At 58.8% G+C, this 20,992-nt stretch overlaps 8 protein-coding genes across 8 annotated transcripts; 4 read left to right on the top strand and 4 right to left on the bottom strand.

Annotated features, from left to right (window-relative positions):
- Positions 1-4,541: 4,541 nt before the first annotated feature.
- V1518DRAFT_421721 (HAD-like domain-containing protein) lies at positions 4,542-6,033 on the top strand. Its single transcript, XM_066905292.1, has 2 exons — positions 4,542-4,989; positions 5,044-6,033. The coding sequence occupies exons 1-2, from the start codon at positions 4,902-4,904 to the stop codon at positions 5,889-5,891; spliced, it is 936 nt and encodes a 311-aa protein (XP_066757640.1). The 5' UTR covers positions 4,542-4,901; the 3' UTR covers positions 5,892-6,033.
- Positions 6,034-7,872: 1,839 nt separating this feature from the next.
- V1518DRAFT_407218 (uncharacterized protein) lies at positions 7,873-10,992 on the top strand (the record flags this gene model as incomplete). The annotated part of the gene is made up of 1 exon (XM_066901983.1): positions 7,873-10,992. The coding sequence occupies one exon, from the start codon at positions 7,873-7,875 to the stop codon at positions 10,990-10,992; it is 3,120 nt and encodes a 1,039-aa protein (XP_066757639.1).
- A 163-nt stretch (positions 10,993-11,155) lies between these two features.
- Positions 11,156-12,033, bottom strand: V1518DRAFT_421718 (uncharacterized protein). Its single transcript, XM_066905291.1, has one exon. It carries the CDS (start codon positions 11,921-11,923, stop codon positions 11,393-11,395), a length of 531 nt encoding a protein of 176 aa, XP_066757638.1. The 5' UTR covers positions 11,924-12,033; the 3' UTR covers positions 11,156-11,392.
- A 206-nt stretch (positions 12,034-12,239) lies between these two features.
- On the top strand, positions 12,240-14,058 carry V1518DRAFT_421717 (peptidase S8/S53 domain-containing protein). Its single transcript, XM_066905290.1, has 2 exons — positions 12,240-12,665; positions 12,784-14,058. Exons 1-2 carry the CDS (start codon positions 12,279-12,281, stop codon positions 13,765-13,767), a joined length of 1,371 nt encoding a protein of 456 aa, XP_066757637.1. The 5' UTR covers positions 12,240-12,278; the 3' UTR covers positions 13,768-14,058.
- V1518DRAFT_421715 (uncharacterized protein) lies at positions 13,995-16,229 on the bottom strand. The gene has a single exon (XM_066905289.1). It carries the CDS (start codon positions 16,175-16,177, stop codon positions 14,078-14,080), a length of 2,100 nt encoding a protein of 699 aa, XP_066757636.1. The 5' UTR covers positions 16,178-16,229; the 3' UTR covers positions 13,995-14,077.
- Positions 16,230-16,357: 128 nt separating this feature from the next.
- Positions 16,358-18,759, top strand: V1518DRAFT_421714 (uncharacterized protein). Its single transcript, XM_066905288.1, has one exon. The coding sequence runs from the start codon at positions 16,367-16,369 to the stop codon at positions 18,260-18,262; it is 1,896 nt and encodes a 631-aa protein (XP_066757635.1). The 5' UTR covers positions 16,358-16,366; the 3' UTR covers positions 18,263-18,759.
- On the bottom strand, positions 18,727-19,418 carry V1518DRAFT_435088 (mitochondrial import receptor subunit Tom22-domain-containing protein). The gene is made up of 2 exons (XM_066906260.1): positions 18,890-19,418; positions 18,727-18,834 (listed from the first exon to the last, which is right to left on the bottom strand). The coding sequence occupies exons 1-2, from the start codon at positions 19,367-19,369 to the stop codon at positions 18,811-18,813; spliced, it is 504 nt and encodes a 167-aa protein (XP_066757634.1). The 5' UTR covers positions 19,370-19,418; the 3' UTR covers positions 18,727-18,810.
- On the bottom strand, positions 19,415-20,754 carry V1518DRAFT_421711 (uncharacterized protein). The gene has a single exon (XM_066905287.1). It carries the CDS (start codon positions 20,716-20,718, stop codon positions 19,546-19,548), a length of 1,173 nt encoding a protein of 390 aa, XP_066757633.1. The 5' UTR covers positions 20,719-20,754; the 3' UTR covers positions 19,415-19,545.
- Between the last annotated feature and the right edge of the window lie 238 nt (positions 20,755-20,992).

Here is a 20,992-nt window from a genome sequence, read left to right as displayed (position 1 = left end):
GTATTTGCGCATACGCGTCAGGATCGACAGCCAGGCTGAGTGAATACTACCCTCCAGTTCAGGCAGACTACATGTGCAGTGACTTCTACAGATCGAGTTCGACGAGGCAGCTGCATCAAGACTATTTTGCGACGGAGTGCTAGGCCAGAATCAGTTCAGGCAGATCATCAGCTGGAGCATTTGCACGCCATGTTCCATCCGTCCTCGGTCAGGTTGTTCGATTGCAGTTGTACACACGAAACAAATGGCACACATTAATACACCGCTACTGACACCGTCGGCCTTCACGAACGGGTCAGCCTTTTGCTCTGTCCATCGTCGAATTCCCAATGTTGCTGTCACGTTTATGCCCCCACGCCAATTAATATGTTCGCAGCACTCGGCAATTATGACCCCAGTTCCGCTGTGACTCGTACACCGCGAGAACTATAGCAATGCAGTTGGCGAACACTATCATTTAAGCTCGCGATTGTGTTCGCCCAGAATCATCTGTGGTGCGCACGCTTTCTGCGGTGCAGAATTAGACGTGCGGTTGTATATCCCGCGAGCATGTTGGGTATCCCATGGGCAACCTGGGTATGCCAGACATGTGATGCTCGTTCAGTCACCGAGCTGCAAGAGGCAAGCACAGCAAGCCGCGCACTTCTGCCCCATCTCGCAATTTCACACGTCTTTCTCTACAAGCCGTACAGCGTACACAACCAGATGACAGGCCGCCAGTCGATATAACATTTACACCACTCCGCCATCTCCGACTGCTTCCGAGACAACGCCCAAGGTCATATTACTGCTTGACGTACAAGCAAACAAGCAGTTTTGCATTGATTTCAGTCTGAGACCGGGAGTTTTCACGTTGGCATGTTGGCTCTGTGTTTCTCAGCCGCATAAGCTTTGCTCACATTATCCATTTCCAATTCGATTGTTCTTCTTCGTTTAGTTCGTCGGTGAGCGCGGAGCCAGCATCCACAATGCGAGAGGAAGGAAGACTCGTCCCAGCAGCAGCCTGACGAAGACGCGAGAGCGAAGTGAGTGCGCCGCGAGGTGTGCCACCCGGAAGCAACCTCCGACCGACACTTCCACACACTGCCAGGTTCCAACCCCGACGCGAGCAATTTTGGAAGGTCAGCAAGCGACGCGAAAACTCACCTGCGACTGGCTAAAAATCCTTCGCCTTCCCTTCGCAATATTTTTTCTTGGTGGCGGCGGCGAAATGACCAGAGGCGCAGCGCAGAACAATTTGTGAGTTGTGAGCTGTGAACTGTGAATTTGTCAGCGCCCCGGCGGCGTTAAGGCGTTTGTGGCGAAACGCCGGTCGTGCTCACAAATCACGGAAGCTCCGAAGCGATCACGGGCGCCGGATGCGCGGACAGCCGGTAGACAGGTTTCCGAGCACACAAATCATGCGCCGCTCAAGAGTCTAGAGCTCTTTCGGGTTAGCTCCGAACTCTATACTATGAGGATACCAACCTCGTGTACTTCGTATTCCATAGCAATCCACTTCGTACCCGGTCACAGGGCACTAGCGACTGGCGTGCATTAGCGTAAACGAAATTTGTTCACGCCACCCCTATGCACTAACCTAAAAGTGCTAATCAGCCTCAGCTCCGTCCCCTTTCGGCGCTAGCTCTATGCGAATCACAAAGCATGCCGCCGCCCCCTACTTGCCACCGAACATCGCTGCCGCTAACACTTGCGCTGGCGCGAAGCCGACCCAACCCACATGCGCGCCGCCGAAGTGCAGCTCCTCACGAAATATCGCGACAAAGGAAGATAACCGGGCTGGCAGCGCTTGTCTCCGCCGGGGGATTACTAAGGGATGCTGCGATTAGAGCGTGAACCGCGCCGGACACTGGCGACACTTGTCGCGCGCGCGTAGCGACGGCGAGAAGGTTGACGGCGTCAGTATATCAGACCGAAGCAGATGTGCTGTTCTGTCTCCTGTCTCTCTGGTTGACGTGCCGTCGTCATGAATATGACGTGCGGAACGCTGGTCTGCACGACGGGGAGGTGGTGAAGGTCGATGCCATGTTCCTGGACTGCCCTGACAGAGGAGGGGCTGCCGTCTGGCAGGCATTTTCAAGCGGTCCTGAACAACTGGCATAAGACCCGCCGCCCTGCCTCCGGCGGCATTCGCCCATATGACCCATCTGAGACGCACCACGCGCTGCTTCATGATGATAAACAACTAGACGAGGTGATCAGCTAATGTCCTGCTGTTTCGTGATGGCAGGCTGAGGCGACAGACGGGCGTGTCCGGCCAAGCGAGCTGCGGTTTTGAATGCGTGGTGTGCCGACGACTTGGTCTCGTCAGATTTAGACGGCGCTTTCGCCAAGATTGCGAGCTTTGGGTGTGCTACTGCAGGCTGCACCTCGTAAGCCCCGTAGCAACCGCAGGTTGCAGGCCGTCTTATCAGACGTCCATACGCGCACACCGCAATGGGAGAACAGGGCATACGCGGGGCACTTTGGGGCCTGCCGTAACGGGGGAGAGGCACGCGTCAGCAGCTCATTTCTGGGAAAAGCAAGGGATGGATCATAGAGCCACCTCGTATGCTTTCGCGAACTAGTCGCGACGACGTGGCAAGGTGCGACGCGTCCCCGACACGTGCGATTCAACGGGCCCGTCGTCAGGTAGACAGACACCTACAGTGCTGTCGCAGCCCCTTCTCTCGCTGCTGCGCGAACCAGGACGTTGTGCGCGGAGTCCGCGCATCACCACCATGCGCAGCGGGGGGCTGTTGCTAGAGCGGACGTGGGCGCAGCAGATAGACCAACAGAAATTGGGGGATTTCGATCCTGGGCACATCTGCGGCACTGGCGCCGCTGCGGCGTGTGACGTCATGGAGAGGTGACGCTCGGACGCTGCAAATTTCGAACTGCATGTTCGTGACGTCGTTCGTTGGGAGTTCTGGCTGGCGAGGGGCCGACGTGCCCAGGGTACCTGCGCGGTTATCATGGTCGCGCGCTTCTCTGCGGACTAGCTCTGCAGAGGTGCAGTGGGAGTAGTCGAACTGCGGACATGCAGGCCGGTGGGCTGGCGGATGGAGGCTGTATACGGCCGTTGTGGCGGAAGACATGCGCGCCGACAGGTACTTCGGGAAAAAGCGACGACGGGGGATCGAGCAAACCGAAGGAGTTGACGCCGCGATGGACCGTGTTGACACAACGCATCTGCGGATGTCGGGAAGGCTACACGTGGAAGTCATCGTTGAGCGCAAATTTGAAGGGCTTTGCATGCGCAACGCTTCCAGAACGTGCTTTCTACCTCTAAGGCGTTTGAATGCTGCTTGCGTATGCGAATTAGTGAACTGTGGATTGAGCTTGACGCGCCTATAATATAGGCAGGGCGCTTCGGGCGAGACGCGTCGCGCTCGAGACCGAGCTGGTGAGATGGTACACTACATGCACACGCGCACTTGCTAGGGGGCACCGGAGCGCGGTAGATAAGTCATGACGCAGCGGGCATGCGATCGTCAAGGGCTCGTGGCTGCAGACAAGATGCTACGCAAACGACATGAACAGCAGCTGTGTTGTTTGTTCATATGCGCTACAAGCGACGCTATGACGATGAAGCGAGAGCCAACGGCATGAGCACCGAAGACCAACAATCCGACAGATATTCGACAGGTCGTTCATACCATAGCGTTTTGGGGTGTCACAGAGTTGTGAGAGATCTGCGACGACCGGGTCGGGATCTTGTGATGCGAGGTTTTGTGTTGTGAACACCGACCGACGCGGTTTGAAAGCGTGAATTGCGAGGACAGGAGTGTTGTATGACGTAGACGGGAAATTGGGCGTCCTGCCATGGAGGTCGCGATGATGATGACGACGTGCGACGTGCGACGTGCGTCGCGCCGACACCGTGTGCTGCGCAGCGGCCAGCGCTGGCAACAACAGGGGGCGTGACGACCTCTCCTGCTCTGCCAGACTCTGGACAAGAAGTCACAGTTCATCAAGCAGACGAGATAAGCAAGTTCCTGAATGCGGCATGACCCAAGGCCAGCCGGGGGAATTGCGGGAATCGGCGTGTGAGCTGGCGGCGGTCACGAGTCACTACGTCCTGTGAGTCGGTCACGGCGCGAGTGGGATGCACGATGACGCGGGGCGTGGCAGATCACAGCGCCAGTATCCGCCAGAACTGGACGGCGCCATTCGTGAAGACGCTCCGTGCAGCCTTCGGCGCCTGGTATCGCAGAGGATTGTCCAAGGGCGGCGTCCTCCCGCGAAGGTCGTACGTCCGCGGAGGCTGCGCCGCTGATGGCGCCGACAGCCCTGCGACGCGCTGGAGGACCAGGGAGAAGTGCACTCTCCCCCGTGTCTTCCTCGCCATATCCGCATTCGCTCCCCGACAGACAGCCAGCAACGACAAGGCGCAGCAGCGCGCGACGCGACGAAACTTAACGCGTATCGCCACGGCGCGCGTTGGGACAAACATGAAACTCCGACAGCCGCGGACCCGCGCCCCGGGTCCGGCGGGCACAGTATGGTGCGCCGCAGAGCAACCCGGCGCCGCGGTGGTGCCGGCCCGACGCAAATTGCGCCGGGTGTGAGCGCTGGCCAGCCACTGCGCTAGGCCCAAATGGGCCGCTGGCGCCGTGCGCTAAGCCTCTTGGAGACTACGGCGGTGGCAGTATAAGCTCACGGCGTGGGTCACAAGTGGATCACGCACACAGCAGTGCGGCGCGCCGAGCAGCGCGTCGAAGCCGCTTCACTTCACGATTCCCCAGAGGCGAAGTTCACGTTTCAATAATGGCGCCCTTGTCGCTTCCGCCCGCGGCCCTGGCCTCGTCGCGCCGCGCTATAAAGACTCCACGGACCGCCGCACTTCTCGGCCCTCCATCGACTTTGTCTCATTGCGACAGTCTCCCTGCACTCGACTACTTTCAGCGCTTTACCTCATAATGGCTCCCTCCTTCCAGCAGACCTCCAAGGCCGTCCACTCCTTCCCCAAGGATACCCCTACCCGCAAGGACGTCGCCATCTTCTCAGGTAGGTCATCTTCCCTTGCCTTCCCCCTCCCCCGCTCCCCCGCTTACCTCACAGACTTCGACGGCACCATCTTCATGCAGGACTCCGGCCACGTACTCTTCGACCGTTACGGCTGTGGCCCCGAGCGCCGCGAGGTCCTCGACCATCAGATCCACACCGGCGAGCGAAGTTTTCGAGACGTCTCCGAGGAGATGTGGGGCTCGCTCAACGTTCCGCTGGAGCAGTCCATGAAGGCCGCCAAGGAGCACCTGGTCATCGACCCCGACTTTGAGGAATTCCACGATTTTTGCATCCGTGAGGGCATCTCCTTCAACGTCATCTCCGCCGGCATCAAGCCCGTTCTGCGCAGCGTGCTGGACGCCTTCCTCGGACGCAAGAACTCCCAGCGGATTGAGATCATCTCCAATGACGCTGAGATCTCCGACGACGGCTCTGAGTGGAAAGTTATCTGGCGCCACGATAACGAGCTCGGTCACGACAAGTCCGTCTCTATTAAGGAGTGCCGGAATCAGCTCCGCAAGCACCTGCCTGGCAGCAAGTCGCCGCTCATTATTTTTGTCGGTGACGGCGTCTCGGACCTCCCCGCCGCGCGCGAGGCTGATGTTCTCTTTGCCCGTGCTGGCCTACGCCTCGAGGAGTACTGCGAGGAACACAGCATTCCATACATCCCCTTCGACACGTTCGCCGACATCGAGCGGGAGATCTCGCGAATCCTCAACGCCGAGGACCTCGAGCCGTTCAAGAAGCCCGCCAACCGCGTTGTTGCCGCTGCCGAGAATAAATCCTCTGCTCGCAAGCAGTTCTTCGGTACGGTTGACACCCGTAAAGCGCGCCGCACGGATAAGGGTCACATGTCGCCATTAAGTGCGCGCTTTAGCAAGGGCATTACGACTGCCTTCTAAGTAACGACTATATTTTTATGGGTATTGGGGTTCACGGTTATTGTTATTACTAGGCTATTATACTACAGTCACGGTTTATTCATAGAGGAGTTGTTTGCAATGGGATACGCTTGTAAAAAATATACAATAGTCATGGCATGAACGGCGAGGTTATTGTGAGCGCGTAGCATTCAGTGTGTGCATGGGCTCGTTGGGCACCGTGTTCGGCACCGTGCTCGGCACTGTGCTTGGCAAGCGTTGCAGGTGGTTACCACGTTCTGCCTGAGACAGTGCAGCAGGCCAGCTCAATCAGTTCGTAAACGGGCGCCATTTACAGCCCCCCCGCGACGGTCGCGGCGGTGCGACTGGAGCTGGGCCGGCACATCAGCACGAGATGGGGCGGCATCTGCACTTCCAAGCGTGCGGGACCCGCCAGACATCGAGTTAGAGTGGCACCGCGCCGACAAGGACGCCGGCAGTCCAACGGCGGGCCCGGTAGTAGCACGTCTCGCCGGAATCAGTCCTGTTCTTCATCGTCGTCGTGGGCTGCAAGTCCATTCAAGAGCGGGCGACGATGCCCGGGGAAGACGGCATTGGCGGTGCTTACCCGGCGCCGCTGCCCGCGTATCCAGATTGCGCTTCCCCCGCGCGGGATAGGAGCATCGATATGGTGCCATTGCCAGTGTGCATAAGGGAGCACTGTAGGATGGGTGTAAGCAGACAGTGACACGCGGTGGTGGGAGCCGGGGGCCGGACGCGTAGAGGGCCACGGTTCAGCAGCCCAGCAGTGTCCACGCCAGCGGCCGTTCCCCTCCCCTTACTCGCCGCCATCACCACACCTTCCCCCACGCCTCACCTGCCTTCCCTCGGATCCCGCCTGCGTCTGTGTCTACGCCTCTCCGGCACCAGCGCCGTCTGTCCCTCTCTTCCGCCCTCAAACGCTGGCCAGCCTGGCACGGCTGCTCGACTGTAAGTGCTAGCGCGCCGCTCGGCCTTTACCCGAATCTGCCCATTCCCTCTCCTCCTGCTCCGCCCCGCCTGTTTGTCAATTTGGCCTGCAACACCTCTGTGCTCGTCTGCGCGTCGTGCCAGCCTTGACTCCGCGCTTTCTATCGTGTGTCCGCGCCGCGTCCCGCGCCACTGCCGCGACTCTGCTCTGCCTCACGCGGGTCTCGTCAAAATAGCCTACGCGCCGGTCCAGCAAGGCACATACATCTCCGCGTACACCGACGACAGAGCCGCGCAGCGGAACACCACCGCGATTGCACACAGAGGGCAGGAGGAGCACTCCTTTACACACTGCTCTCTTCTCTTACTTGTTCTCTGAACATTTCCACTGACCGCAGTCTCCCCGCCAGGTCCGCGAGCCGCGCTCACTCCGACGGGCCGAATTGCATAGCCTGGCTTGTTTTGCTCAGCGCGCTCGTCCGGCTCTTCCACCATCTCAACGACGGCCCGCGACTTTTCTCACTTGAGTCCCTCTTCCTGCCTCGCGAAGCCGAGTGCGCACATCTCGCACCGCCGGGCCTGCTGGTCCTCTTTCCTTGCGCCTTACCTCGAACGCGTCGAGCGCTCTGCCGCCGCTTCCACCACAACCCTTCCCTGATCTGGCGACCGCTGCCCGATAACCCCGCCACTACTCGCACAACTCGCGCCTCTTCACACATACACCACCCACCCCTACAACCGTCTGACAGCTCCAGACGCAGGCTAGTGCAGCGATCGCTCGGGCTTAACGCGCGGCATGGCCGAGGTGGAGCGGTGTTCTGGCGCGACTACTGCGGTAATAGAGCCCCTCAAATCTTCACCACAACAACAACCAGTGCCGATGGCGACGACTACTTCCATATCGCCCGCGGCTGCTACCATATCACGGACACGGTCCACGCGCAACGGCCGCCATCACCAGCAGCCCACTGCCAACGCACCGCAGCGGAATCCCCAACACAACCACCGTCATCACACACAACATCTACACACCGAGCAGGCGCCGTTTGCCACAATGTCTTCGCCACAGCTGCCGGCGCCGGCCGCAGGCGCGCCGTCGCAGACGATTCTGCCTGGTAGCAGATCCGCGCCGACAACCCCCGCCGCGGCGCAGGGCCCGTTGATGTTCTTTGCCGCGCAGGCCAGCGGCGACGACCACTCGCCGCGCTCGGCGCCGGTTGTTGTGAGTGCTTCTAAGAAAGCGAGTCAGAACTCGCTCACGGGGTCGCGGAGCCCGTCGCCGCCTACGCCGACAAAGGTGTCGTCAATACCAAAGACGGCGACGACAGCGATCGCGACGTATGCAAGTGCTCACGCCGCACCCATGATGTCGCCGCGCGGTCGCAGCTCGCTGAATTCGACAACATGCATTTACGAGACGGCGTTGATCAACGCGCGTCGGCGGATACCGTACTCGCTAGGCACCGACGCGCTGCCTGCGCTGCCAGTCTTGCGGCTGAAGGAGAAGCTCAGCATAGAGGACGAGGCGCGGTTATCGGTCGACATGGAGAAACTGTTTACGCAGTTGCTGCCTTCGACGGATAGCACCGCAATGAGGCGCAGGTTCCTGGAGAAGCTGAGCTCGCTCATGGAGAAGGAGTGGCCGACCTACGATATCCACGTGTACCCCTTTGGTAGCACGGAGAATCTCCTGTGCTCCGATGAGTCGGATCTGGACGTGTGCATCGCGACCTCAGCGCACGCGCTGGAAGACACCTGCATGCTCGCACGGTTCTGGGCGGGCCAAAACATGGAGCGTGTGATCTGTGTGCCGGCGGCGAAAGTACCCATCGTGAAGGTCTGGGACCCGGAGTTCAAGATAGCTTGCGACATGAACATAAACAACACGATGGCGCTTGAGAACACGCGGATGATCAAGACATACGTGCAGATTGACTCGCGGGTGCGACCGCTTGCGATGATTGTGAAGCACTGGGCGAAACAGCGGCAGCTGAATGATGCTGCTGGCGGCGGCACATTGTCCTCGTATTCGTGGATATGTCTGATTATCAACTTTTTACAACGACGGAGCCCGCCGATATTGCCGGCGCTGCACAAGCTTGGTCGCGAGACGCGGGCGGAAAAATTTGTCAATGGCGTTGATATCTCGTTCTGCGACGACATGAGCCTCTGTGAGGGCTTCGGCAAGGATAACAAAGAGTCTCTTGGCGCGCTCCTGTTCTACTTTTTCAAGACTTACGCTTACGAGTTCGATTACGACCATGACGTCGTCTCGGTGCGGCAAGGCCGCGTGATTTCGAAATACGAAAAAGGCTGGGACACACTACAGAATAATCGGTTCTGCATTGAAGAGCCGATGACGTCGTCACGGAATCTGGGAAACACGGTCGACGATATCTCTGCCAAGGGCATCCAGCTGGAGTTCCGTCGTGCTTATGAGATCTTGCTGAACGAGGTTAACCTCGGTCTGTGTGCGGACAAGTTTGAGTTTCCGGTCGAGGACGGTCTGCATATGGGTAGCATGGAGCTCGGACTGGGATTGTCGGTTGCCGGGAATGCAATGTTTTCAGGACGCATGCTGGGACGAAGCATGTCGACTACAACGGCGCCTGCAGGCAGCGCTGCACGACCGTTCCCGCGCGGCGGGTACTTCAGATCGCAGTCCTACGGCCGCAAGCCGAGCACTGGCAGCAACACATACGCGCCGGGGAAGAATAACAGCATGAACGGCGGGATATACCCGCCGCACCCGCCACAGCCGATGTACAAGATGCCGTCGGAATACATGATGATGCCGGTGTACGTGTCGCCGGACACGTACGCGTCGTCGGCGTTTGGGAATACGGCTCCAGGCAGCGTGCCAGATGGCGAGAACACCGGCGACGGGCGTAGGACAAAGTCGACGTCGTCGCCGTTGCCGATGGGTGATGGGCAGTTTGGGTACGTGATGCCGGCGGCTTATTATGTTCCGAATGGCGGATATTCCTCGGTGTACACTGCTGCGACCGCGACGGCGACGGCGACAGAGTCGAATGAGAACGCACAGACGAATGGAGAGGATGGCCGGGAGCTTAGTCGCGCACGGTCGTTGTCGCCACGGCGACGGCAATCCGGGAACAACCCGCGTGTGCCGCCGATTTACACAGGTCAACAATCTTATTACTCAGTGCCTTTGCAGTTCTCTAAGGCGGACCACGCTATACAGAATGGATACACACCGCGACACGCGCCGACGGCGGAGTACCTCCACCATCCACAGCACTCATCCGAAAGCGGGTCGGATCTTTCCGACATCTCGCCGGACGCGTTTATACAGCATACGTACTCGCTGAGCATGCCGCCAGATTGCCGACTCGACGATAACGCGACCTTTTCGACGCGAGGCCTGAGGATCAGTCGCTCGTCAGACGATGACGACGAGCGGGACGACGATTCAGCGTCACTAACGACGGACTCGGAAGGAGGCACGTTTGTGGCCCAGAAGGCGATGGTGGACGTGCAAAAGCGGTTTTATAAGCAGCCTGAAGAGCGTGGCGAGCGGACGCCTGTGATTGTGAACGGGGATCTCTCGGGAGGTGGTGTCGCTGCGCGCACGGGGTTGCGGTCGTACGCGGACGCCGTTCTTGAGAAGAGTACGCCGAAGAAGAGCACCTCGCCGGGACATCGCTCGCGAAGCCGGGACGGCGATGATAAGCATTCACCCCTACGCCAGGAGGAATTAGGCTCGTCGTTGACGGAATACGCCAAGAGGAATAGCGGTACGCGGTCTTTGAGCAGCGGTAGCGCGAGCGCGTGGGATGACGACGCGGATTTCTGGGTCGTGTCCGGGACCGCGACTGCTGTGTCTACTGCCGCGACCGCTGCTGCCACTGCGAACGCGGCTGTGCTGCGAGAGGCGGCGACGAAGAATGCGGCTGTGATGAGTTATTCTGCTGTCGTTGCGAGCGAGCCTGCGGCCGTGCGGAGTAGTACTGCATCCAGTGGGGCTGCTACAGGTAAGGTTACAAACGGCACACGGACGACGATAACAAGCGCAGCGACGAAGAAGATGCCGAGCACAGTAGCAATGAGCGCAACGAACCAGTGGGAAGTGAAGCGGTCGCGCAAGAACCAGAAAATGGCGAAAGCGAAGAAGGAGGAGCAACTATCGCGCGAAGAGTTGATCGGCGGGTAGATTCCGCGCGGATTGCACACACAATATACATTACTAACCTATGGTCAATCCGCGACTAACTTCATCCTGCGGGTGTTTGTTTCATTTCTTCGAGTACCACCGAACACTACTATTATTATTATCATGAATTTTTGTTTTCCAGGTTTTCTTTCTATTTCTTTTTGTGAGTATGAGTGTGTGAGTATGTGTGCCTTTTACAAAAACCTGCATAGCTGTTGGATCCGATCGAAATGTGAGCAGAGAGAGCGCGAGAAACGAGTGTTTTGTTGGTGTTTATATGCTGCTTGCACAGTTAGGTATAGTTTGTATTGCTTTTTTTTTAAACAAAACGGATTTGGTGTTTTTTTCCTCTAGGCTATATAATATAATGCACGTTGACGCGCAAGCATGCGGGGTGGTGTCATAGAGGTGCTTTGCGTTCGCGAGTGAGGGTGTTTATTGCGAGCTCTGTAGCGACTAGGCGGTCTTCGAGGTCGACCCAGGCAGCATTGACGTCAACAACTGACAGAGAGTACAATCGGTCGAGGAGTGTGATTGTGCGTAGGATGAGGGAAGAGATTGTGGAATCGAGGGCAGCGATTCGAGAGGTGAGGGATGCTATGTCCGCGGCCGTGTCGCTGACGAGAAGATGGAGTGGTGGTGCGGATGCGTAGGTGGAGAGTGTGAGCAGTGCGGGGAGGGCAGAGGTGAGAATGGCAAAGTCGTGTGCGTGTGCTAGGACGATGACAGCATGTGCATTTGCGCTCGCAGTGTCTTCTGGGGTGACTGAGGACGGGGCGGTGAGGGAGGAGAGCGCGGGGTAGCGGGAGACAAGCGTGGCAAGGGAGCGTGAGAGCTGTGCTATGGTGTCGATGACTGGTGGCTTGTCGGTAGAAGACTGCGCCGCGAGCAGCAGCTCTAGACGCGCGACGCGTTCACGGAGGATGTCCATGAACGAGTCGAGGTGAGAACGCGTCGCGGTTGCCTAAGACGCGTGTTGACTCGGATCGGATCCGAATACGATCACGCAAGAGAGACGTCATTTGCGGGGCTTGTGGCGGTGGCGGAAGTCAGTTCGTTCCAGGCTGGCCCAAAGTGCAGGAGATAAGCCCGATAGGCGGGCTGTGCTGGGGCGCGGCGCAGGTGCGGCACAAGTGCGCAAGCGCGCAGTGGTTACAGTCAGCTCCGCCCTAACCGCAGCCCTAGCCCCGGCCGGGACCACGAATGACTACGCCGCCACTGCCGCTGCTCCCCTCTCTCCTCTCTCTATCGTCGTCACCACCCATTGCACCCATACACAGGTCGCAATGAAGTTCTTCATCACCGCCCCCATCGCCCTCGCGGCACTTGCATCTGCCTTTGTGCTCCCCGCCGACTTCAAGCCCAAGTCCGACGCCGCAATTTACGACGAGGCCCCTCTGCTCACCACCTCCACTGCTGCAGAGCATATTGTCCCCGACTCATACATCATCGTGTTCAAGAAGCATGTTGACGAGGCATCTGCGGCGACCCACCACTCGTGGGTGCGCTCCGTGCATGATGTTGCCATGAAGAAGCGCGGTGTCGAGAACCCGTTCCTTGCCGCCGGCCTCGAGCACGGTCTCAAGCATGTCTACTCCCTGACCGACGCCTTCAAGGGCTACTCCGGCCGCTTTGAGGCCTCCACCATCGAGCAAATCCGCCGCCACCCCGATGTATGTTCCTTTTTTCTTTTGCTTTCAATAGCTTTGATCTTCGTCGTGATCGTTCGCGCCACTTTGGTGGTCACGCGCGATCGGCGCTAGCTGAATTTGGCTGACTCATGCTGTGCAGGTCCTGTATGTCGAGCGCGACTCCATGGTCTTCGCCTCCGAGGCCACCATCGAGAAGAACGCCCCCTGGGGTCTTGCCCGTGTCTCCCACCGCCCCGCTCTTAACTTCGGCACTTTCAACCAGTACGTCTACGACGCTGAGGGCGGTGAGGGTGTCACCGCCTACGTGATCGACACCGGTATCAATGTCGACCACGTTGACTTTGAGGGCCGTGCTCTCTGGGGAAAGACCATCCCCACTGGTGACGCTGATGCCGATGGCAACGGTCATGGTACCCACTGCTCTGGTACTGTCGCTGGCTCGAAGTACGGTATTGCTAAGAAGGCCACCGTTGTCGCTGTCAAGGTTCTCCGCTCAAACGGCTCTGGCACCATGTCTGATGTTATCAAGGGTGTCGAATTCGCTGCTGAGTCTCACGCCGCCGAGGCCAAGGCCGGTAAGAAGGGCTGGAAGGGTTCTGTTGCCAACATGTCTCTTGGTGGCGGCAAGTCGCCTGCTCTCGACATGGCCGTGAACGCTGCTGTCGACATGGGCATCCACTTCGCTGTTGCCGCTGGTAATGACAACGCCGACGCGTGCTCTTACTCCCCCGCTGCCGCCGACAAGGCTGTCACTGTTGGAGCGTCCACCCTTGGCGATGAGCGTGCATACTTCTCCAACTTTGGCAAGTGCGTTGACATCTTCGCTCCTGGCTTGAACATTCAGTCCACCTGGATCGGCTCCCCCTACGCCCTCAACACCATCTCTGGTACCTCCATGGCGTCGCCTCACATTTGCGGTCTGCTCGCGTACTTCGTCTCGCTCCAGCCCGGATCTGACTCCGACTACGCTTCGTCTGAGCTGACCCCCGCCAAGTTGAAGGCTAACCTCATTGCTTACTCTACCCCTGATGTGCTCTCCAAGATTCCCGAAGACGGCACCCCCAACCTCCTTGTCTACAACGGCGCTGGCGGCTCTCTTGCTGAGTTCTGGGGCTCCAAGTAAGCGGGTTGTACTAAGACTCGCTCGCTTCTGCGGATGAGGTGATCTGACGATATATTTTCTTTCTTCTTCCAATCTATAGGGATTCCACATGTTTGTTTTGCGCGTAGTGCGCGGGTGTTGTTATTTGCGGTATTTCGGTTTGGAGTATCTAGTTCGTGTTAAACTGTTGTACTGCGGGTTGCGCCAATCTATGTAATAAACCACACTATATAAGCAACCATCATATGCGTAAATCACGGCGTCAGAGTGTATTTAGCGGTATGAATATAATGATATTTGATTTACATGTGATACATTAAAGTTACATGAGCTAGATTTTGTCGCCGTTGGCGCCGAAAGTTTGTTCCCATTGTAGCAGCTTGCGCGTCAGTCGATCCATCATGTCGAGAGAGATCTTTTGTGTGCCGAAGAGACCGTCCACGTCGTCGTCTATGTTGGATGGCGCTGCAGCGGTTGTGCCGATGGTAGTCGTCGTAGTCGGGGCTGGGGGCGATGTTGATGTGGAAGAGGCACCAGAGGACGCAGACGAACCGCGTCGTTGTTCACGGAGCCGGTGAAGCACAAAAAATTTCTTGCGGTCTTCTTGCTCAAGCGACATGTCCACCTGCGTGCGGCCGATGAACTCAATGATTGCGGCGACACGACGGCGCATTTCGGGGATGCTCATTTTAGCTTGTGGAAGACGCGGCTTTGATGGTTTCTCACCGGAGGCGAGCAGCATCGCAACGGTGGACGCAGAGGAGTGCGGAGGTGTAGTAACGGAGACGGTGGTAGAATGCCGTGAGGGAGAAGCGGGATGATGATGTGAGGCGGTGGAAGGGGGGTGCATGCTTGAAACAGAGGCGGCGTCGTCCAAGTCGTCGTTCGCGTCGGGGTCCTCCCCGGCGGCGGAGGCAGCAAGGGAGTCGCGAGTTGATTTGCGCGCGCGTTTGGGACGGGCGGTGGGTGCGGGAGTTGTATCCTCGCCTGTATCTCCGTCGGGGTCCGGTTTGGTGGTGGGTGTATCCTCGGCGGTAGAGGTCGTTGTAATGTTGTTGACGGGCACGGCGGTTGCAATGGAGGGATCGTTGGTGGTGTTGTCATCCTGATCTTCGTGCTTCGCTGGTGTGGTCGCAGGCGCGGTTTCCGAAACGACAAGAGGCGACGAGCGGTACTTCAGGCGCGTAGTCGTGCGTTCGTGATGATCGCCACCGATCGCAGACGTCGTAGTCGTCGCCTGTGTTAGCGCAGCATCGTTCTCCTCCTTGATGTCCTCGCCGAGAACCGACTCCTCTGCATCCTCCATCTCGGCGTCATCCTCATCGACACTTCCTCTACGCACCCTCTTCCGCGGACGCGCGGAGGAGGTCGCACTTGTGGTGGAACGCCGCGATGCAGCAGCGGTGTCCGGCGACTGCGGACTCGCGCGGGCCCGCGGTCTCTTCCGATCTCGCGGTGCGCCGGCCGCAGGGGTAGATGATGTGGATGACGAAGATGAGCTGGTTGCGGTAAGTGGTAGTGCACCTGAGGCACTCGGTTTCCTTCTATGCGACGCGCGCCTGGCGCTGGAGTCGTCAAGGGCGGTGGGAGTGCCGGCGTCGTCGGTATCGGAGTGGTTGTTGTGGGTCGACATCCGCGGTGTCACTCTGTTGCGTGCACGTTGCGAAGTTCCGGCCGTTGTCCGCCGTCGCGATTGCGCGTCGACGTCGTCTTCGCCATCATCTTCTCCGACGTCCTCATTCGCGTCGGGATCCATGTCGCCGTCCTCGTCGTCTTCGGCCGTGGCAGCCGCTGCCACCGCACGCTTTTTGCCCCGCGCTGCCCGCGCCGCCGACGATGACGTGGAGGAGGACGAGGATCCGGCGCCAGTTTTGGCATCGTGCGTGGATTCCTCGAGCACGCGACGCATGACTTCTTCATATTCCGAGTCGCGCGAGTTCAGTGTTGAGCGGCGCTTGTGCGCGTCCATGGCGGCGGCGGCCGCCGCCGCCTGCGCCCGACGGGACGATGAGGTGGTAGGTGCTGTGCCTGTGGTAGAGGATGGAACGGAGGAGGAGGAAGAGGAGGAGGAGAAGGAGGAGGAGGGGATAGCTGCTGCGGTGCGCGTGGATCTGTCCTTTGAAGAGCGCTTCGACGAGGAGGAGATGCTCGCGGCTGCCGCTGCTGCGGCGGCCTGCTTCTCTTCAGCAACCGGAAGATAAGTCGACGTCTTGCCAGATGGGCGGACGACAATGAGGTGCATCTCGGGGCTGCATTTCTCGCACAAGTAGTCTTCGGGGAGTTCGGAGCCCGCGATGCCGACGCAGTAGGCGTGCTGCCAGACGGAACAGTTGTCGCACTGGATGTAGAGGCCGGTGTCGATGTCGGGGTCGTCGGAGACAAGCTCGTCGTGACCGCAGATGCAGCGGGTGATTTCGGCCGCGGCGTCCATGGCGAGAGTGAGAGAGGGGGGGAGAGGGATGAAGAACGTAAAGAAGGGAGGGTGTGGGGGGAAGAGTGGGAACTGCATCGTGAGCCGTTGGTCACGGCTCACATATCTTATGTCACGTGATGTCACGTGCGCTGCTGTCCGCTGCAATCTTCCGGCTTCTCCTTCCTCGCCAACAACCACCACCCTCAAATGGCCCGCCCAATCAAGCCGCTCCCGCGCCGCGCCCACACCCGTGCGCTGCTGCTACCGGGCGAGCTGGCTCTTCCGCCCGCGCCACCGCCGCCAGTGGCACCCCCCGCGCGCCCGCTGCGGCTCTTCCGCCTGCCGGGCCACGTCGGCGGGGACGACGAGGACGACGACGAGGACGACGACGACGGACGCGACGACGGCGAGGAGGACGAGGATGAGCTCGACGAGGACGAGTTGGATGAGCTGGACGACGAGCTTGACGACGATCTTGACGAGCTGGACGACGACGTTGGGTCGTACGGCAGCTACGAGTGTGGCGCCCATGACGACGAACTCGGCGAACTCGACGACGACGACATCGACGATGAAGGCCTGCTCTGCCGCTACCACCAGCACCACCATCACCACCACCATCACCACCACCATGCACACTCTCACGCACATGTCCACGCCGCTCCTGTGCTCTCGTCATCGACGATCGCCGCTGACGACGCGCCCGCCGCGTCCGCGTCAAACAAGAAAAAACGCAAAATCCCCGCCTCCCTGCGTCCTCTCGCCGTGTCCTCCGCCTCCGCCGCCGCTGCAGCCAGCGCGTCAGGATCAGTCAGCGGGGCATCAGGCGGGTCGGGAAGCGTAGGGAAGCTTGCTGCGCCGTATTACTTCCTCGTGCTGCGTCGGCGCATGAAGTTGCGACGGCAGCGGCGTGGCGTGTTTGCACAGTTGTTCGCATCACATCCACACTTTGTTCCTGGTGTTCTTCCGCCTGCGCTAGAGGCGACGACGACGGACAAAGATTTGACACCCCCGACCGGCCCGTTCACGTTCGACTTCCCTTCACCGGCGTCCCTCGCGATTCAGTTCGCAAACTCTGTGCTTTCCTCCCTCCCCAAATGGGACACCATTACTGGTGCACTACCTGTTCTTCCAGCCCCGCCTCCACCACCACCAGATGCGACACCCGGCGCTCCGTCGACAGGCGAGGCCCCGTTCAAGGAATTGCAGCTGCAACTCCAGCACGCGCTCGAGCAGTCTGAACAGTACGGACTTGAAGGCGGCGCGAACGTGCCGACGTTGGAGCAGTTGCAGCAGCGGCAGCAGCAGTTGCTTGAGCAGCAACAGTCCGTGACGGGAATCTATCCGGACGCGCAGTTGGCAGTGCAGGCAACGCCTGTGGCGGCACCCGCGCCCGCACCAGCCCCAGGACCAATGGTTGCGGCGCCAGCCCCATCACCGATCGCAGCTCCCACTGCAACTATCCCACGCCGACCCCGACGCAGACCGCACCGCAAGCCCGGCGATCCGATCTGGATCTGCCAGTTCTGCGAGTTCGAGGACATCTTCGGCGAGCCGCCGGTGTACCTCACCCGACTTTACGACATTAACGAGCGCCGTGAGCGCAAGATCAAGGCGGAACGCAAGCGGTTGCTTGAGAAGGCTAAGATGAAGGGCAAGAAGCGCGCGGCAGCCGCAGCAGCGGTGCCGACAGCTACCGGGACCGCGGTTGCGTCGTCGTCGACTACATCTGTTGCCGGTGATGTCACGGCCACGCCAGCGCCGACGGCTGCTGCAGGCGCGGTGGCGGTACCATCACCGTCGACTGCAGTGACAGCACCGCTAACAACCTCTCCACCGACACACTTACCGCCAGCAGATTCGGCAGCAGTACTGGCATCCGCATCGCCAGTAGCTGCAATTCCAGCCCCAGACAGCGGCCAGCCCTCCGCTGCCCCGGTTGCTCCTGTTCCTGCACCACCGCATGTACATGCGCTCGCAGGGAGCAGCACAGGCGTGGGAGCGACGACAACAGAAACGAGACCGTCGTCGACCCCACCGTCGAAGAAGGCGCAGGCCCTGCGTCTTCGGCGACAGCATCGTGCAGCCGTTAATGTTGTTTAGTTCTGTTCACCTCATTTCAGTTGTCGTTTTTTGTGTTTTGTGTTCTCCTTTGTTGCCGCATGGTCAAGCTCCAATGTGTTGCGTGCGCTCCTTTTTTTGTTGCATTGCTTGCGTTAATGTCTTGTTCGCGTCAACCGATCTGTGGACTGTACCTCGCATGGTATAGTCACTAATACTACGTTGTTTTTGCTTTCATGTATTGTGTCTTTTTTGAAAGCGGTTCCACTCGCTTTTGTGTTTGCTTTTTGTCTGGCATTTGATCGAGCTTTGAAACCCTGTGAAACGGCGGAGAAATTGGCATGGAGGACATGTGTACATAGTAGGGCACGTGCGTGCACAGAGGCGAAGGACTAAGAATTTTGTTGTCGAGTTTTGTGGAAGAGATGTAGAAGAGTCGTCGAACCGAAGAAGAGGAAGGGGAGAGGGTGAGCGCAAGTGTCAAGCGTTGTGTGTGTGCGTAGAAGTGAATAAACGAAAGAGTATATATTCCGATAGAAGTGGAGGATGGGTGGCGGGTAGAGGATATATGTACAAGACGAGAAATGAAATCAAACCGAGCCCGGCGCGATGATCTAAAGATGTTAGCCTTTTCATCCAGTAATTGAAACCTCGAGAAGCGAGACATACCTGCTGCGCCTCCTGCGCCTGCGCGGCCATATCGCCCGGGCCGCCCATCATCATGCCGCCGCTGCTCGACGCGACAATCGTCAGCGGTGCGGCAACAAATAATACTGACGTCGTGAGCACCCATGACGCCTTGAGACTCCAATCCACGGCAGCGAAGGAGGTGGAGAAGACGGAGGTGAACATGGGTCGGTACTGCGGCGGTACGATCTCCCGTAGCGCGTAGACGCGCTCGAGGAAGGTCTCATTCGCGATCGCGTCCTCGTCGTCGTCGTAGTCGGAATCTGAGTCAGACGCGTCGGAGTCGGAGTCGTCAGAGTCGGTGACCGCCATGACAACGGCCGAGGGCGTGGAGGTGCTCGTGTTGGGCGCGCCGGCGTCGGAACCAGCGTTCGAGGAGACGTCCTCGTAGTCCTCGTCCTTGTCCTCATACGCGGCACCTGGGGCCTTCTCGTCTGCGCTGATGGGGGTGATTTGGACCATTGTGCTTGCGGAGATGTGTAGAGATGAATGGGTCGTGAAGTTGGTGGTGGTTTAGCGGAGATTATTTTTTTCAAGCGGCGCGGATACGCTCCCCGTATTCGCGATCAACGTCATGAACTACAACAACCACAGCCACAGGCTACTAAACTATACAGATAGTTTGATGCTTTCAATATCTACTCCGGCCACTGGCTCTCGACAAACGTAATCAATCGCTTCACTGCCGTCAACCACTTGCGAGTACGATCATCGCTCATCACGTGCGCAACATTATCCTCTCCCTCCTCCGTCGACTGGCCAGTAATACGCTCGCGCGCACTGCGCTCGTGAATACCAACCGCGGTGACGCCGATAGGCCATGCGGCATTGCCGATGCTGAGACGCAGGTAAGTGTCGTTCGCGGAGCGGTAGGAGCGTCGTTGTAGGTGGCGGAATAGGGCGGCTAGAGGAGTGCGGATGCCGGCTGGGAGTGATTCGTCGCGCAGGTGCCGAAGAAGTGGAGTGAGGTAAGATTTGGTTTGCGCGAGAGTTGCAAGCGCTTTGTCAGGGGCTCGTCCGCGATCGGCATCTTCATCATCGGCGGCGGCACTGCGGCCGACATTGTCCAGGACACCAGCCCATTGCTCAAGTAAGTACACGATGTACTTGTACATTTGGATGTACACCTTCTCCACGTCATCCTCGTGCTTTGAGATCATGAAATCAGGCACGGCGGCAAGTTTTGCGGCGAAGGCGACGTTGGCAAGTTGTGCGGCGGTCCGTGTGGCTGAAAGACGGCGTAAACGTGCGCGTTGTTGTGCAGTGGTCTCGGCGAAAAGGTGTATTGGCTCGCCGAGAGTGCGGAGGCGGATAGTGATCTCTTCCTCGGGAAGCGTATCGAATTCGTCATTGTCTGATGCCTTGGTATCTTGATCTGTACATGCATCCTCATTCTCGATGTTCTTCACTCCCGATACTCCCATATTCGTACTCTTGCGCTTGCGCTTCGCATCGCGCTCTTTCTCCTCCTTCTCTTCCCTCGCCCTCTTGGCGTCGTTATGTCGCCGCTCAGCCTCTGCACGCCGTTGTTCGCGCGCACGTTCCTCCTTCTCGCGCTCGCGCTCGCGGCGGAGATGTTCCTCGTGCCGTCTGGCTTCAAGCGCTGCCTGTTCAGCGCGATAGGCGGCGGCGCGGGAGGATTCGATGTCTGCACGGCGGAGGTAGCGTGGTACGGGGGGTAGGGAAGAGGTGGCAGCGGATGAGAGAGTGGCAGTGGAGGAAGGGGGGGGGGAGGCGTTGGGGTTGGTGATAGCTGCGGCAGCTTTCTTTTTCCGCGCAATTTCAGCCGACAGAAGAGCGGAGAAGTCCATCTCGCCGTTTGTGTTTGCTGGTGGTAGTGATTACCATGTTCAAGCATCTCGTGAAGCGTTGGGAGTTTAGGGCACTACACTCGAACCCCTTACCAGCAGCCACGTGATAGGGTTATGCTAGCAAGGGCTAATTGGGAGCAATGCAGCAGTCACGCTTACATTCGTTACGTAGACCGCATCTTGAAAGTCTTCTTGTCGTCGTCTCTGCTCTCGCCAGCCCGCAGCAGCATCGCTTCACACAAACGTGAGTCTGACCCTCCTTCCTTTCCAACAA

The sequence above is a fragment of the Limtongia smithiae genome, assembly GCF_038497785.1.
Source record: "Limtongia smithiae strain NRRL Y-17922 unplaced genomic scaffold V1518scaffold_12, whole genome shotgun sequence".
NCBI lineage: Eukaryota > Fungi > Ascomycota > Lipomycetes > Lipomycetales > Lipomycetaceae > Limtongia > Limtongia smithiae.
The sequence above is the reverse complement of the archived record's forward strand: the minus strand, read 5'-3'. Positions and strand labels throughout refer to the sequence as shown.